Source organism: Nothobranchius furzeri, chromosome 1 (genome assembly GCF_043380555.1).
Source record: "Nothobranchius furzeri strain GRZ-AD chromosome 1, NfurGRZ-RIMD1, whole genome shotgun sequence".
NCBI classification, from domain to species: Eukaryota; Metazoa; Chordata; class Actinopteri; order Cyprinodontiformes; family Nothobranchiidae; genus Nothobranchius; species Nothobranchius furzeri.
The window spans coordinates 57,610,075-57,624,582 of record NC_091741.1 but is presented as its reverse complement, the minus strand read 5'-3'; the positions used below and the strand labels follow the sequence as shown (position 1 = coordinate 57,624,582).

General features: G+C 43.5%; 2 protein-coding genes across 3 annotated transcripts; one reads left to right on the top strand and one right to left on the bottom strand.

The window, feature by feature from the left end:
- The first annotated feature begins 137 nt into the window (after positions 1 to 137).
- On the top strand, positions 138 to 3,926 carry apex1 (APEX nuclease (multifunctional DNA repair enzyme) 1). The gene is made up of 5 exons (XM_015955827.3): positions 138 to 230; positions 1,620 to 1,751; positions 1,851 to 2,014; positions 2,088 to 2,280; positions 3,154 to 3,926. Exons 2-5 carry the CDS (start codon positions 1,691 to 1,693, stop codon positions 3,666 to 3,668), a joined length of 933 nt encoding a protein of 310 aa, XP_015811313.3. The 5' UTR covers positions 138 to 230; positions 1,620 to 1,690; the 3' UTR covers positions 3,669 to 3,926.
- LOC107383262 (zinc finger protein 11) lies at positions 3,897 to 13,188 on the bottom strand. 2 transcript variants are annotated; one of them, XM_015955787.3, is made up of 9 exons: positions 13,016 to 13,188; positions 11,588 to 11,790; positions 11,364 to 11,456; positions 11,161 to 11,256; positions 10,840 to 10,950; positions 9,615 to 9,738; positions 8,527 to 9,541; positions 8,359 to 8,408; positions 3,897 to 5,365 (listed from the first exon to the last, which is right to left on the bottom strand). In XM_015955787.3, exons 1-9 carry the CDS (start codon positions 13,047 to 13,049, stop codon positions 4,110 to 4,112), a joined length of 2,982 nt encoding a protein of 993 aa, XP_015811273.3. In that variant the 5' UTR covers positions 13,050 to 13,188; the 3' UTR covers positions 3,897 to 4,109. The 2 variants fall into 2 exon arrangements, with proteins under 2 accessions (XP_015811273.3, XP_015811281.3); XM_015955795.3 differs by having other exon boundaries at positions 11,161 to 11,202.
- Between the last annotated feature and the right edge of the window lie 1,320 nt (positions 13,189 to 14,508).

Below are 14,508 nucleotides of genomic sequence, written 5' to 3'. Positions count from 1 at the left end.
CATCGTAATAAAAAAATACAAATTTTTCAGCTGAGTGGAAAAAAATATTGAACAAAATGCTGTATTTATTTCTCCTAAGTTTGGGGTGAAACCTATTGGTAATTTTTCAGGCATATTTAAGGGCAGCTACCAAGTCCAACCAGCACGTGCCCTGAAGAAAATCGTTGTTGTGTGTGGGGGAGTGACTGGAGCGGCGTTTGCTACTAGGGTTTTGCATCCTGTTGTTACAAGTAAGGTTATTTGCATCTTCTTTTCCGGAAATGCTGTGAAAATGAGACTTTAATTTAAGCACATTTGCATTTGTTGGCAAGTCGTTGAAGTTCATTTGAAGCCTAATTTGCGATTCGATTAATCTGTCATTCATTCATGGTGCAGGCCGCCTGCTGCCCTTTGTTATGGAGACACGCTAGCCTTAGCACAGCGTGTTTTCAGCTACACTTGTGTTGCACAGACGCGTTTCCCAATATGTTTTACCCTATATATTTTACAACTGTATTGTCAAATATATGAATATTTTTATTTACCATAAACACACTTAAATCAGCATTGTCCCCCATATTTTTAACCATTAAGTACATTTAAAACTTCAAAACCTCATTTCCCCTTTACGCATATTTTAAAGGGTCCTGCTAAAACGCACCCGCGGAGTTTAAAGCTGCTGCAAGCAGGTTTTGAAACAACCTTTAGGTTTCAGCTTTATGTTGAAGTTGGTTAACTCCACAAAACCAGGAAGTCTTCTGGTTGTAATGGGAAAGTGGCTCGCTGCCAATGGCTACAGTTTGTATATAGAGTTAATATGAAATAAATAAAAGTGACGTACAGTAACTATATGTGTAACAAATTGTGCGACAGGGTTCTGAGGTCTGCAACCTATATGGTAGAACCACTTTGACCTCATATTAAATACGCCACACAGTCTGATCCCTAAAATAATGTTTACAGGTTAAATAAATAATGATAATAAAATAGGTTCAGAAGCGCAGTTGGTTATTTCTCGCCTTCACAAATAACTGATGTTGATTTCTTTTGTATTGAAAAGCAAACTTTATTATGAGGTCAACTTTGTAGGAAATGATGGGGAAAAAACTACTTATTCATCATTTTTGTGTCATTCAGCTGTGGAAACTGTACTTATTGCAGGAAATTGATTAAGAGCTATATCTATCTTTGATGTCATCTTAAATGCAAACATTACTCAGGTTCATGTCGTTTATGGCCAAGTTACAAGGAGCCGGTTCAAAAGAGCTAAAGGTCGGAGTGTGGCTCCAAAGCCACAGGTTGCAGACCCATGCTTTGGGGCAGGGCCATGCCATCCTGGTCCCTGAGGGCCCCAGCGTGCATGTTTTCTATGTTTTACTGCACCAACACACCTGGTTTGAATCATAGGGTGATCAACAGGCTTCTGAAGAACTTAACATGCTGTAAAGAAGGCAACAGCTAAAACATGCAAGGCAGTGGCCCCGCTTTAGGGTAACAAACTTTGTCTTTAGATTTGTGTAATAACCAAAAACATATGGTCGTTATTTTTTAAGTTCAAAACCATCTTAAAGTGAAAACCACTCCGTGTTGCACTTGATTGCTGCATTCTAGAGTTTTGCACCCTAATTCTGTGTTTGCAGCGGCGTGTGTGCTGCTGCGTGTGCGTGCTGTGTGTCTGCAAGGTGTGTTTGCCGTTAGAACAAGTTCCAGTATGAAGAGAGGCAAGAAGACAGAAGAGGCAGCTGCAGAGGGCGAGAATGATGCCGACTCTGGTACAACAACGCTACACCTACAAATCTGCTGTTCCCTTTGAAGAAAATAAAGATCTTCAACGCTCGTGATTTTTTTTTTTTCTCGTTTCTTTGTGTCAGCTTCTACAAAGAAAGCAAAGAAGGCTAAAGAACCAGAGGCACCGGTGTTGTACGATGATCCTCCTGACAAAATGACCAGTAAAGATGGCCGCAGTGCCAACATGAAGATCACCTCCTGGAATGTGGATGGGCTGAGGGCATGGGTGAAAAAGAAGGGGCTTGATGTGAGTTAGAGAAAAAGTTTTGCTGCATGAGGCTCATCATAAACAATCTGAAGGTTGACTTTCATTTTCCCAGTGGGTGCGTGAGGAGGCTCCAGATGTTCTGTGCCTCCAGGAGACCAAGTGCTCAGAGAAAGCTCTTCCCTCTGAGATCACCTCAATGCCAGAGTACCCCTACAAGTACTGGGCTGTGTCAGATGATAAGGAGGGATACAGTGGTGTAGCCATGCTATGCAAGACTGAACCTGTCAAAGTAACATATGGAATTGGTGAGTGAAATGTTTTCTCTGGATGAGGACGTGTTGGTTTGGTAACATATCTCTTGTGTGATTTTAGGAAAAAAGTCACGTTTCTGGGAAAAGGTAAACAAACAGGTTGTATGTTGTGTCATTTCTGACATTTGGGCTTTGGAAAAATAAGAAGTGATAAATACAAATTTATCTTTTGAGAGAGCTGGAAAGATTCTATTTTTAAAGGGATACTATGCAAATATTTCATATTTTAAAATCATTCTTGAGCCAGTATGTGCTAAATTGACCCTTTACAGCAGGGCTATTCAATTCTAGGCCTGGAGGGATGGTATCCAGCATGTTTTGGTGGTTTCTCTGCTCCAACACATTCAATTCAGTGGTTGAATCACCTGCTGATTGAAATCAGGTGTGTTGAAATAAAGTTAAAACTAAAATGAGCTTGAATATCCTTGCTTTACAGGGTTAATGAAATATCACTCAGACCCCACTGCCCCCCGTGACCAGAATACTGCACTTGCAACTTCAGTGGGGCAGGCAGCTTAAAACTTAAAAACAATTGAGCGGACATACCTGCCTCTGCAGTCTGCTTCCAGCACGTTTCCTGCATGTTTTAGATGGTGAACACAGCTGATTTGTTACATATAGTGATGAACAGCTCCTGAAGAAACTAATGAAGGCAGAGGAGACATTTCAGTTAGCTTAAGGTTTTAAAAAGATGAACACACAGCGAGGAAATAAGTTTTAATTTTTGGTTTGTCCACAGAGATTTAATAAGACAATAGGGGGTGCTACTTAACTCCCTAAAATATTTGGGGAAAAATGAGAATGTTTGTTGAACTTTTACTTCAGTCACATTTTTGATTACATAAAAATCCCTTTCCAATCCCCCAGGCAAAGAGGAGCATGACAAAGAGGGCCGAGTCATCACTGCTGAGTTCCCAAACTTCTACCTTGTGACGGCCTATGTGCCGAACTCCGGCAGAGGCCTCGTTCGCTTAGATTACCGCAAAACCTGGGACGTGGACTTCCGAGCTTACCTGAGCGAGCTCGACATCCAGAAGCCTCTGGTGCTGTGTGGTGACCTCAATGTAGCCCACCAAGAGATTGACCTGAAAAACCCTAAAGGCAACAAGAAAAACGCGGGCTTCACCCCAGAAGAGCGCGAAGGCTTCACCCAGCTGCTGGAAAATGGTTTTGTCGACAGCTTCCGCGAGCTGTACCCCGAGCAGGCCAACGCCTACACCTTCTGGACCTACATGATGAACTCTCGCTCCAAGAACGTGGGCTGGAGGCTTGACTACTTTGTGCTGTCGTCCTCCCTCCTGCAGGGCCTGTGCGACAGCAAGATCCGTAATCAGGCGATGGGAAGCGACCACTGCCCCATCACTCTGCACATAGCTGTGTAGGTCATCGAGCTTGGTCACCGTAGATCGGTCCAGTCTGGAGGGATTCCCATTCTCTCTCTGTGGTAGCTTAGTTTAGTCCCTTTTTTTCCCACATGAAATGTTACATGCCGTAGCTCGTGTCTTCTTTCTGTAACTGAAGTTTCAGCAAACCTCGTGCTGCAACACTAAAAAGATTTCTAAGCTGATTTTTAGGATGGATTTTACGTTTGCTGTTAAACATGCTCAAAATCACAAATAAAGATTGGGTTTATAATAAAACTTATAATCATTCGAGAGTCATTAATTACACAAGCCAGACAGCTTACAGAACAAATGCGTTTTTACTGAAAACGCAGAACAAGACCATCTTTGCAGGATTACGTTCAAGACGTTCTACTAGTGCCTTTCAGTCTAAAGGCTCAATTTAAACATTTCAAGTAGCTCCAAGCGCCTCGATCTCCTTCATGACACGTGTGTTCGCTGGTGTACTTTCAGATGATAAGACTGTCTGAAGCCTTTCCCACACTCCACACACAGATAGGGTTTTTCCCCAGAGTGTGTCCGCTGATGCCTCTTCAGCCGGTTGGCGCTCAGGAAGCTCTTGTCGCACTCGGAGCAGGAGTACGGCCTGACTCCTGTGTGGTAGCGCAGGTGGATGGTCAGGTAGCAGGACTGGGTGAAGCTCTTGCCACAGTGAGAGCATTGGAACGGCTTGTGGCCCGTGTGGAAGCGCTCGTGTTTTAAAAGCTCCGCGTGGGAGAAGAAACCCTTCCCACAGTCGGAACAGAGATATGGCCGCTCACCAGAGTGTGTCAGCTCGTGTCTGATCAGTGTGGCCTTATAAACAAAGCTCTTGTTACACTGCGAGCAGCTGAAAACGTTCTCCCTGGTGTGACAGCGCTCATGTTTCTTCATGTTGCGTTCTCTCTTAAAGCTCTTGCCGCAGAAGGAGCACATGAAGGGCATTTCCTCAGAGTGGATCTTCATGTGGCTCAGCAGACCCCCCTTATAAAGGAACCCCTTTCCGCACTGCGAGCAGATATGCGGCCGCTCCTTCTGGTGTATGCGCTGGTGTGCTGTGAGAGCAGAGCGGTAGGCAAAGCTCTTCCCACAGTTACAGGTGTGTGTCTTTTCCTCTTTGTGGCTCTGGAGGTGCCTGGTGAGGTAGCTGGCACAGCTGAAAGCCAGGTCACAGCGAGGACACTTGTAAGAACTTTCCATCCCATCCGGGTCCATGTCATGGGTCTTGAGATGCCTTATCAGCACTGACTTCCGGGCGAAAGCCTGACCGCACTCTGAACACAGGTACTCCCCGTCCTCCCTGTGTGCGCTCCTGTGCGAGCGCTGCTCCGCCACAGATTTAAAGAGCTCCCCGCAGAGAAGACACTTGAACTTGTGTCCAGACTTGTGTGTCTGGTTGTGCCTCTCCAGCGACTGTTTGAAGGAAAAACGGCGTCCACACTGAGAGCAGGAGAAAGGCTGTTCGCCCGTGTGGACACGTCGATGGACCTTTAGTAAGGACTTGAAGCGGAACGTCTTGCCACAGTCTGCACAACGATAAGGTTCTTGACCTGTGGGAGGCTGGGACATCAAACTCTCCTCCACAGCTTCAGCCGGATGGACGTCGGCAATGTGCTGCAGGACCTGCGATTCTTCTGGGTGGTGGAAGGAGCACTGGGGACAGAAGAAGGCCGGTGGTGAGGTCTCTGCTGGAGAGTCTTATGGAGACAAAGACAACACAAGGAAAAAGATATCAGAGGTAGCATTTTGGGCTTCAGTCCACAACCTTTTCTATTGTAAACAGCCCCTTTACTGGTTTTGCTTTTTCGTTAAATGCTCCAGATCAGCAAACACGTTTTAAAATCCTGTAAAGATAAACTGAGTAAATACAAAATGTAGAATTCAGATTATTTAAATCCGTAAAGTGAAAAAGCAACTAAACCTAAATACAACTGTAACCAGAACTGTGTGACAGCCGCCACATTGGAGGGTTTTCAGCATCTAGTTTAAGGTCAAAGGTCAGACATACTTCTACTTGATTTTCTAGTAGAGAGAAAGAATTCATAGTTCCAATAATCACAGCAAAGCTGGCCAAGACCATCACATCACCACCGACCACACTACCTTCTTTGGTAAGATCCAACTGTAGGACCAGCCCAGTGAGTGTCGGCCCTGAGACTGGGAGATCATGGGTTCAAATCCACAATCGAGTCATACCAAAGACTCCGAGCTTGACACTCAGCATTAAGGGGTTCGACTGGAGTGTTCTCAAATGCCGATAACAAATTTCGCCACACACCAGTGTGTGTGTGAGACAACTAATGGGACTTAAATCTTTCATGTTGGAGTATTATGTCAGATGTAACAGTACACACAAAGTCCAGACAGTTCCACCAGTCCCTAATTCATGGGGACCATCAAGATACATTTTGGTAAATGTGAAATGTCCTTATGTGTTGTTTTAATGCGCTTTGGAAGCCATTTCTGCTTCCACCTCTTTCTTATTAGCTGTGTTTCCCTTACCAGAACTTCAGGGTAATTCCTGGGATGGGGAAATTGACCAGGAGATACGATGTCCCGGTCTTCTTAGCTGTTGTGTCTCCATTGAAATTCAGCCTTTTCAGGACTTTGCACAGACGTTAGCATATCGCAACCACTTTGGCAATGAGTGATGTCACTGATCAGCATCAAAAAGCATCTACAGTAACATTTGTAACGTGATGAATTGTCCATTTCTGACCTAAAAGGCCCTGCTCTGTTTTGCTCTGCTCAAAGCAAAACCAGAAGTTTCTGACACAGAACTAATCTGTATGAGATATTGCTCAAGGTCTCATGCTCTGCTTCGAAACTGTCTTCCTTTCCAGCTCAAGAGAAGAATGAAGACAAAGAACTTTTTTTGGGGGGCAGCAGTAGCTCAACAGGTTGAGCGGGTTGTCCAATAATAGGAAGGTTGCAGGTTCGATCCCGGCTCCGGACAGAGAATTCTGCTGTTGTGTCCTTGGGCAAGACACTTAACCCATCTTGACTGCTGGTGGTGGTCGGAGGGTCCGGTGGCGCCTGTGCTCGGCAGCCTCGCCTCTCATCTCCACCAGTGTATGAATGTGTGTGTGAATGGATGAATGATACACTGTAGTGTAAAGCGCTTTGGAGTCCTTACTCTGAGGAGTCCTTACTCATCATTTTAATAAATCTGAAGAACTCTTATTTTTAATAAAGCTAATCAAACAAAGCGTTAGTCCAATAATAAAATGTGAACCAATCTGTGAAATGACAATGTTTATGATCAGTAGTTATAATAAGTAATATAACTTTAAATGTTTCCACTAGAGACTGATCACACGTAATGTTTCCTTTTTCTGATCCAATCAGAGCTTTCCAGATCTGACGCGAGGCATGTTTTGGTGGTGCTTGGTAAATCTGTCCTTTTTTGATTCGACCATAAATCAAAACATCCAAATTATGAAACTAAGCCCACGTCATCTTAAACTTCAGTTCAAAGCTTTCTAGAGAAGTTGTCGGAGTGGCCAATTCATAACTTTCCTCTTCAGCCAAAAGAACCTGACGGCAAGCTGGATTAAATCTGTTGCATGTTCCACCTGCTGCAACGGTTCCTTTCAGAATAAAAGCTGAACCATCACGACCCCCTTTTTGGGTCTTGCTAAACGCCAATAAACTGTCGTGACCTGGAAGTATCTGAAGACTGGTCTGGTCGGCATCCGCTGCTTTTCTACCGTCTTCCGTGCCAGAGGAGGTCAAGCTGGACCTCAACATTCCTGATCTAATGGGGACTTCTGCCAAGGCATCTCAATGTGTGTTCTGAATCTCCAAAACAAAGCTTAGCGCAAAACATCTTCACTCCCATCAGAACTAATCGTTTCTCCGGATTTGCTGGTTCTGAACAACATTTCACACATACACCATCCTCAGTCTTACTTCACCTTAGTTACATCATACGTTTAGTGTTTAAAGTTAGTCTAGTTTTAATTTGTTTAGTAATAAATCTTTAAACTTTTGAAACTTGACTCTCTTTCGTCTCTGAGTTAACATGAAGTTGTTACATAATCCCTGCAATAAAAAGTTCCAATCTTCTGGTTTAAAATATCCAAAAATCCATAAGAATGATTTCATATTTCCTACAGAATCTCACATTTTATGGTTCAGTAATAATATGTAAATTTAATCGTTACACATTACTCACATCAAAAGCATTTATTCTGTCAACGTATATCATAATTTAATCCAATTAGAGGACGAGAGCAGCTGTGTGATGTAAAATGTGGCATTCAATGACCAGAAGTGCAGTTTTTTACAGTGCTCTGAGACAACAAAGCCCCGTTAATCAAGTCTGCGGGGGGATTTCCCCTTGTTTCCGGTGTCGGGAGTTAGATCTTTTCTTACTTTATTTTGCTTCCAGTCTGCTTCTCCAGCAACTCGTCTAATATTACTAATGCCAGTTGTCTGATGATGTCATTTCCTACCGAGTTACAACCAATCAGCATGAGTTAATCAAAGGTTCTGCTCAGCTGCTCCACTGGGCCGTTCGGAGAAAGTTTCTGAAAATGGTCTGGGAAACCCCTGAAGTTGCGGGAGTGGAAACACAGCTGTTGTTGAATCACTTGGACAGTAACTATGTGATAAATATGCAGATGAAGGCTGCGGTGTCATGGGGGCTTAACACAGATAAGAAAACAACTTTAATATGAAAACTCACTGTTGTTTCCCTCCTTTGAGACCATAGATGATCCATATGAGTGCTCAGAGCTAGAACAGAGAAAAGTTACCTCCCCTTAATCAGCTGAATATTTCTGAAGAAACCCAACAAATCACTGACATCATCTGAGCGAAACAAACATGAAATTCTGATGGAGTGGGAGGTTACCCAGCCAAAGGTAAAGGCCTCAGCGCAGGAGCAGTCGCCTTTATGATCTCCTTTCTTTGTTTGCTGGCCAGATGCTTCTGTAGATTTGTCACCTGGACCTTCATGGTCGGTTTGCGTTGGCGTCCGCTTGTGCGAGTCTTCACGGGAAGGAGGACACTTTCATTTCCGTCTCCAGCAGGACCTCCTGGATCGCTGCTCCCTGGATGATCACTTCTGTCACCTGCTTCCACTGAATGTTCGGGACGAGCAGGTTCAGCTTCCCTGATGCTGGTGTCAGGTCCTAGACCCTCCTGTTGCTCCCAGTAACTCTCTCCAGGGTTGATCGTGTTTCCATCATCAGCGTGAGTTTTAAGGTGCTTCACAAACGACAGCTCCCAGCTGAACTTCCTGTTGCACTGATGACACGCGTAAACTCCATCTTCCATGTGTCTCTGCTTGTGCTGCTTGCGAGCCGACAGCGAGTGAAAAGTCTCCCCGCAGATGATGCAGTCGTACATGCGCCCCGTTCTGTGTGTGTGTCTGTGCCTGTCAAGGGACTGCCGGAAGGAGAAGCAGCGGCCGCAGTCGCTGCAGCGGTGGGGTCGCTCCCCGGTGTGGATGACGCTGTGAGCCAGCAGCGAAGAGGAAAACTTAAACTTCTTCCCACAGTCTGGGCAGTCATGCAGCCCTGGGGTGACTTTTCGTTGAGAGGAAGATGAGATTTGTGGTACTTCCTCTTCTAACAGTTCTTCACTGGTCTTGTCTTCAGAAAATGTTCCTCTGTTTGTTCCTTCAAAGCAGTCTTCTGTGTTAATCTCTTCGTTGTCCGTGGTCATGCTTACTTCAACCTCTGCACAATCCGAAACCAGGATTATGTCAGCTACGTTATCTTCCACTAGAGCCACAGTCTGAATGTCACCCATGTGGTCTGGCAGTGGCTCTGTCTGCAGGGGCTGGTCCACCCTCTTGACTTCTTTTGGAAGCGAAAAGGCAGAGAGTGAGGAGAGGATGCTGTCGCCCATGCTAGCAGGTGGAACTGCACAAAAAGGGCATGAGGAGTTCAGTTAAACTCAGAGTTACAACAGATGCCCTAACAGAAAGTGACCTACCATGCTGCTCCAAATGTTTGAGGTTTCTGTGGAGCTGCAGCAGGTTGACCAGGTGTGTAGACTCAGAGACCACCAGGACACAGTCGTCCAACAGAGAGCACTCCGCTCCGAGCCAGGAAACGGTCTGAGAAAAACATACGACACAAAAATATCTACTAAAACCCCCGGTGACAAACGGTAACGGCTGTGTTCAGCTCGGGTATCTCTGACACAACTACCTGATCTGAAAAGAACAAATTTACAAAGAAGCAAAGTCAGACATTTATTTAAATGCTTGGCTGTGCAAAGACACGAGAACTTCTTGTTTACAGAACTGAAACACGGAGCTAATTTATGTTTCCTGTGTCCAATGTGTCCGTTTTGTTCTTGCTCAAGGCATCTAGTACTTGATCACTTATCAACAAACAAATTTCAGTATCAGACGATAACCTGAGTAGCTATAAAATGCATATTTCATAAGAAGATTTGATTTAAGGGAGCAAAGCTCGTCAAAATCAACATGGCTCTATGGCCAAAATGGCTTTCATTAGCGTTTCCAAGGCCAATCTGCACTGGCTTCCAGTATCTTTCAGAGTCAGGTTCAAGATACTTGTTTTTGTCTTTAAGTCTCTGTAGGACTGTGCACCGAACTATCTGAGTTACTCACATAATATATTCCTTTTTTTTCTATAAATTTTTTAAATGCAGATATTAAATAAATAAATAAATCAGGTACCTGTGTGGCCAACTGCCGCCACTAATAGACTGAAGAATGGACTCAAAAGACCCAACACCATTTTTTTTATTATGTTTTGAGTTCGTTTTATATTTGAAGTTCAATAAATATTAAGAGATTCATTGATTTATTTATTTTGCACACGGTGAGCGTTCAGTTGTCTTTCACAATCAATGTGCTGCTAAAACGTTTATATATATATATACATACATATATATATATATATATATATATATATATACATACATATATGTAATTGGTGGAACCATGAATTCTGATCACTAATAGATAATCCTGAAGCTGAACATCTGACCTTTGACCTTAAACAAGCTATTTTTTTTAAACAGCTATTTCCTTTAATAAATGAATGAAACATCTGAAAACTATTTTATTAATATTTTATAAGTTATCATTAACACTGAAATGCCCCTGCTGATCTGAAACATTAAAAACTGAAGAAATCTGTCAGGGAGCAAAACATTTGTAACAGCAGTACATGTAATACCTCACCTGTTGCAGGTCAGGTACAGGTAACAGCTGAGCCAGTCGGCACAGAAACTCAGAGAAGAGCGACTGCAAATCCCGATTATATTGAGGGCCAAACTCCACAGGGAAGATGTCCTTTCAATCAGACAGATAGCACAAAAACTGAAACACAGCATTTGCATGTTTCCTACTATACTTAAATTAACACGATAAGCTAAAACGCTTCAATTTCACCATCCTGAATGAACAAGTTAAATATAATGCCTCTTAAAGCTAGCTGCTAATTCCTACAAACAACAGATGATAACACTGTTGTTCTGCAGAACAGCAAGCGAAGAATCTCACCTTAAAAAAATATCGTCTTTCTTCAGGATTCTTGAGCAGTGCCTGAATCATTTCAAGAAAGTTAGCATTTAACACATCGTCATCCGATTCTCTTACCTGCAGAAAGGTAAATAAAGCGATACATCACACAGCCACACTGCTTAAGAGGGGGAAATAATCTACCTAGGTACAAAAATTCTACTGAGAGAAACTAGAGTGCCTACCAGTGTTGGGTCAGGTGGTTTAATCTTATCCAGGTAGGAGAAAATTACTTCAGGATTTACCAGCTGCTCACTTTGCAATATCTCCAGAATATACTAGGGGGGGTGGAAGGTTCAACAATGAGACGTGTATCCACAGTAACTCACCCATATGTGGTTTTATTTTAAACATAGCTTAGCTTCTATGTTACAATGCAGTTGGCAAACATTCTTGTGCTGCTACCCACCCTGGCTCTAAGTCCCAAGATTAGCTGGGTTCTGTGCTGGTACATCAGCAGCTCAGGGACCAGCTCCACCACCAGAGCAATGAACTCTGCCACCTTCCAGTAGCTCATCACATCTTGTTTCTTCAAGACCTGCCACATGGAGGCTGTCATAAGCTGCAGAGGAGGGACCAAGAGGCGAAGTGATGCCAGGGGTATGGCGCCATCTGAGAAGAAGACATGCAGCACCATAATTACTCCCATCCAAAATGTCACAGGATTTGCTTCAGAGAGACATTATTGGAGTCTGATGACAGATTATTGGACGTGTGTGTGTGTGTGTGTGTGTGTGTGTGTAAAAGACACTTTTATCCAAAGTGACTTAAAAAAGGAGAATATGACAAAGCTGTTACCACTGAGATTAGCAACAAAGCTTCAGAGGTGTCAGTGTAGAAGAGTCTAGAACAGCGGATCCCAAAGATGGGGTCGGGACCCCACTGTGCGTCACCAAGAGCTACACAGGCAGTCATGAGAAGATTTCCAGAAATTTAAATAAAATAGAAAAACAATTATGCAAGCTATCATTCTAACATACGATTACAAAATGGTCATGAACATGATCTGGAGCCATTTTCTTTATTTCTTTAGATATTTATCTTTGTATTGTCAAATCAGAGAAATCAGGGGGCTCAGGTCTTGGACTGTTTTTTTGTGGGTCAGAAAGGGTTGGGAACCACTAGAAGATGCTCTCTGAAGAGGTGGGTCTTCAAGAGATTCTTGGGACACATTTTTGAACACAAAAAACACATTTAAACTGAATGAATGGGTTTACATCGTGACACTGATGTTGCAGTTCTTTAAATTGCTTTTATTTTGATGTTCTAAAATAAGAACTGTGTTGTGTAAGATTAAGATAAAAATGATAGATTTTAATATTTTTGTTTTGAGAATCCATTTGATCTTTGCTGAATCACAAGCTGAAAGCATGATCCCAGGCACTGGTTGAGAAGCTGGCTCTTCAGCCATACCTGCAATAATAATGTCATAATTAACACACACACACACACACACACACACACACACACACACACACACACACACACACACACACACACGACGTAAACTACAGAGATCCAAGTTTGGGTCACAGCCACTTCTAAAGTAGTGTTTAAGTGCTTGATGGTCATAAACCTCAACAGTGATTTCCAAACTTGCTAGCTACGATACAATACTTTTCAACATAATCAGTTGATCAATTTGTGAAGCAAAATGTACATAAATACAGTGTTGCTACTCAAAAATGAGCCAAAACATAAATAAATATCAATAAATATCAAAACCATACAGCACTTAAGCTAGTGTAGCCGCAGTAGAAGCACTGGTTTAAGTAGCTTAGCCGTCAGTAACACCGTGTATGCTGGTTAGACGTGTGCAGCCTCGTTAACAACTAACCTTTCGACAAGGCTGGGAAAATATTAAAGTCCATTTTCCCCAGCTGCTGTTAGAAACTTTCTCTAGCTGTTAGCTCTCCAAACACCCAGCAGCTTCCCAGCCACAACCGACAGCCCTCTTTAGTACGAGTTTCTTGGTCTGTATGCGGCTTTTATCCAATTAAAACAGTCCGCCGGCTCCTGTGCTGAACTGAATTAGGTAGTTAAACAAACTTCTATTCGTAACACACGTTGGTGATCGTTTGGTGGAGAATTCTTCTTCGGTCATTTCTACATAATCTGACATTATTTGGACGTGTCAGCGCCATCTGTTGGACATTCCTCGTGCTCCACATTCTTTCACATTCTATTTTCTCCAAAATAGCCACCCTTTGCTCTGATTGCTGCTTCACACACTCTTGGCATTCTCTTGATGAGCTTCAAAAGGTAGTCATCTGAAATGGTTTTCCAACTGTCTTGAAGGAGTTCCAAAAAATCAACAAGGCTGGATATGGATACCACCAATTGAACCACAATCAGCCACCTCCTCTTCATGGATGGCATAAAGCTGCAAGCTTCATTTAGACTTGAGAAGTGTGTTCTGGGTCTGAAGGTGACAAAGAAAGGGAAGGTAATCCACACAGAAGAGGTCTCACTCCCAGAAGGAACAACAGCTGACATTGGGGACAGCTGCTAGTACCTTGGTATTCCACAAACAAATGGCAACCTCGATGAAGCCACAAGGAAAAGAGCCACAGCCAAATACCTACAACGAGTAAGGCAAGTCCAAGAAGTCAGCTCAATGGCAAGAACCAGATCTGGGAAATAAACAGCTTTGCCCTGCCAGTAACCAGATATCCTGCAGGAATAATAAGCTGGCCAAAGGAAGAAATATAGACCACAGATGTTAAGACACGGAAGCTCCTAACCCTGCATGGAGGGTTCCATCCCAAATCCAGCACCCTGACTGTACACTAGCCGTAAGGAAGGAGGCAGAGGACTAGTCAGAGTGAGAGCCTCTGTCCAGGATGAAACATCCAAGATCCATAAGTACATCAAGGACAAGGCCCCAACAGATGACATGCTCAGTGAATGTCTAAGACAATGGTGAACAGCTGAGGAGACGCTGGAAATACCATTGTGGGAGGACAAACCCCTACATGGGATGTACCACAGACAGATAACTGAAGTGGCTGATGTCAAGAAATCCTACCAATGGGGAGAAAGAGCTGGTCTAAAGGACAGCACAGAGGCTCTCATCATGGCTGCACAGGAACAGGCCCTGAAAACCAAAGGAACAGAGGCCAAGATCTACCACAGCAGACAAGACCCAAGGTGTAGGCTATGCAAAGAGGACCCTGAGGTAATCCACCACATAACAGCAGGGTGTAAGATGCTGGCAGGGAAAGCAAACATGAAACGCCACAGCCAAGGCGCTGGCATCATGTACAGGATCATCTGTGCAGAGTATGGACTCAAAGCCCCAAGGTCAAAGTGGGAAACACCCCCTAAAGG

Coding starts and splice junctions, on each gene's coding strand:
- apex1 (XM_015955827.3), top strand. CDS start 1,691: ATGAAGAGAGGCAAGAAGACAGAAGAGGCAGCTGCAGAGGGCGAGAAT. Junction 2,015..2,087: donor TGAAAAAGAAGGGGCTTGAT/GTGAGTTAGAGA, acceptor TCATTTTCCCAG/TGGGTGCGTGAGGAGGCTCC. Junction 2,281..3,153: donor CAAAGTAACATATGGAATTG/GTGAGTGAAATG, acceptor CCAATCCCCCAG/GCAAAGAGGAGCATGACAAA.
- LOC107383262 (XM_015955787.3), bottom strand. CDS start 13,049: ATGGACTTTAATATTTTCCCAGCCTTGTCGAAAG. Junction 9,739..10,839: donor CTGTACCTGACCTGCAACAG/GTGAGGTATTAC, acceptor TGTTTTTCTCAG/ACCGTTTCCTGGCTCGGAGC. Junction 9,542..9,614: donor CAAACATTTGGAGCAGCATG/GTAGGTCACTTT, acceptor CTTTTTGTGCAG/TTCCACCTGCTAGCATGGGC.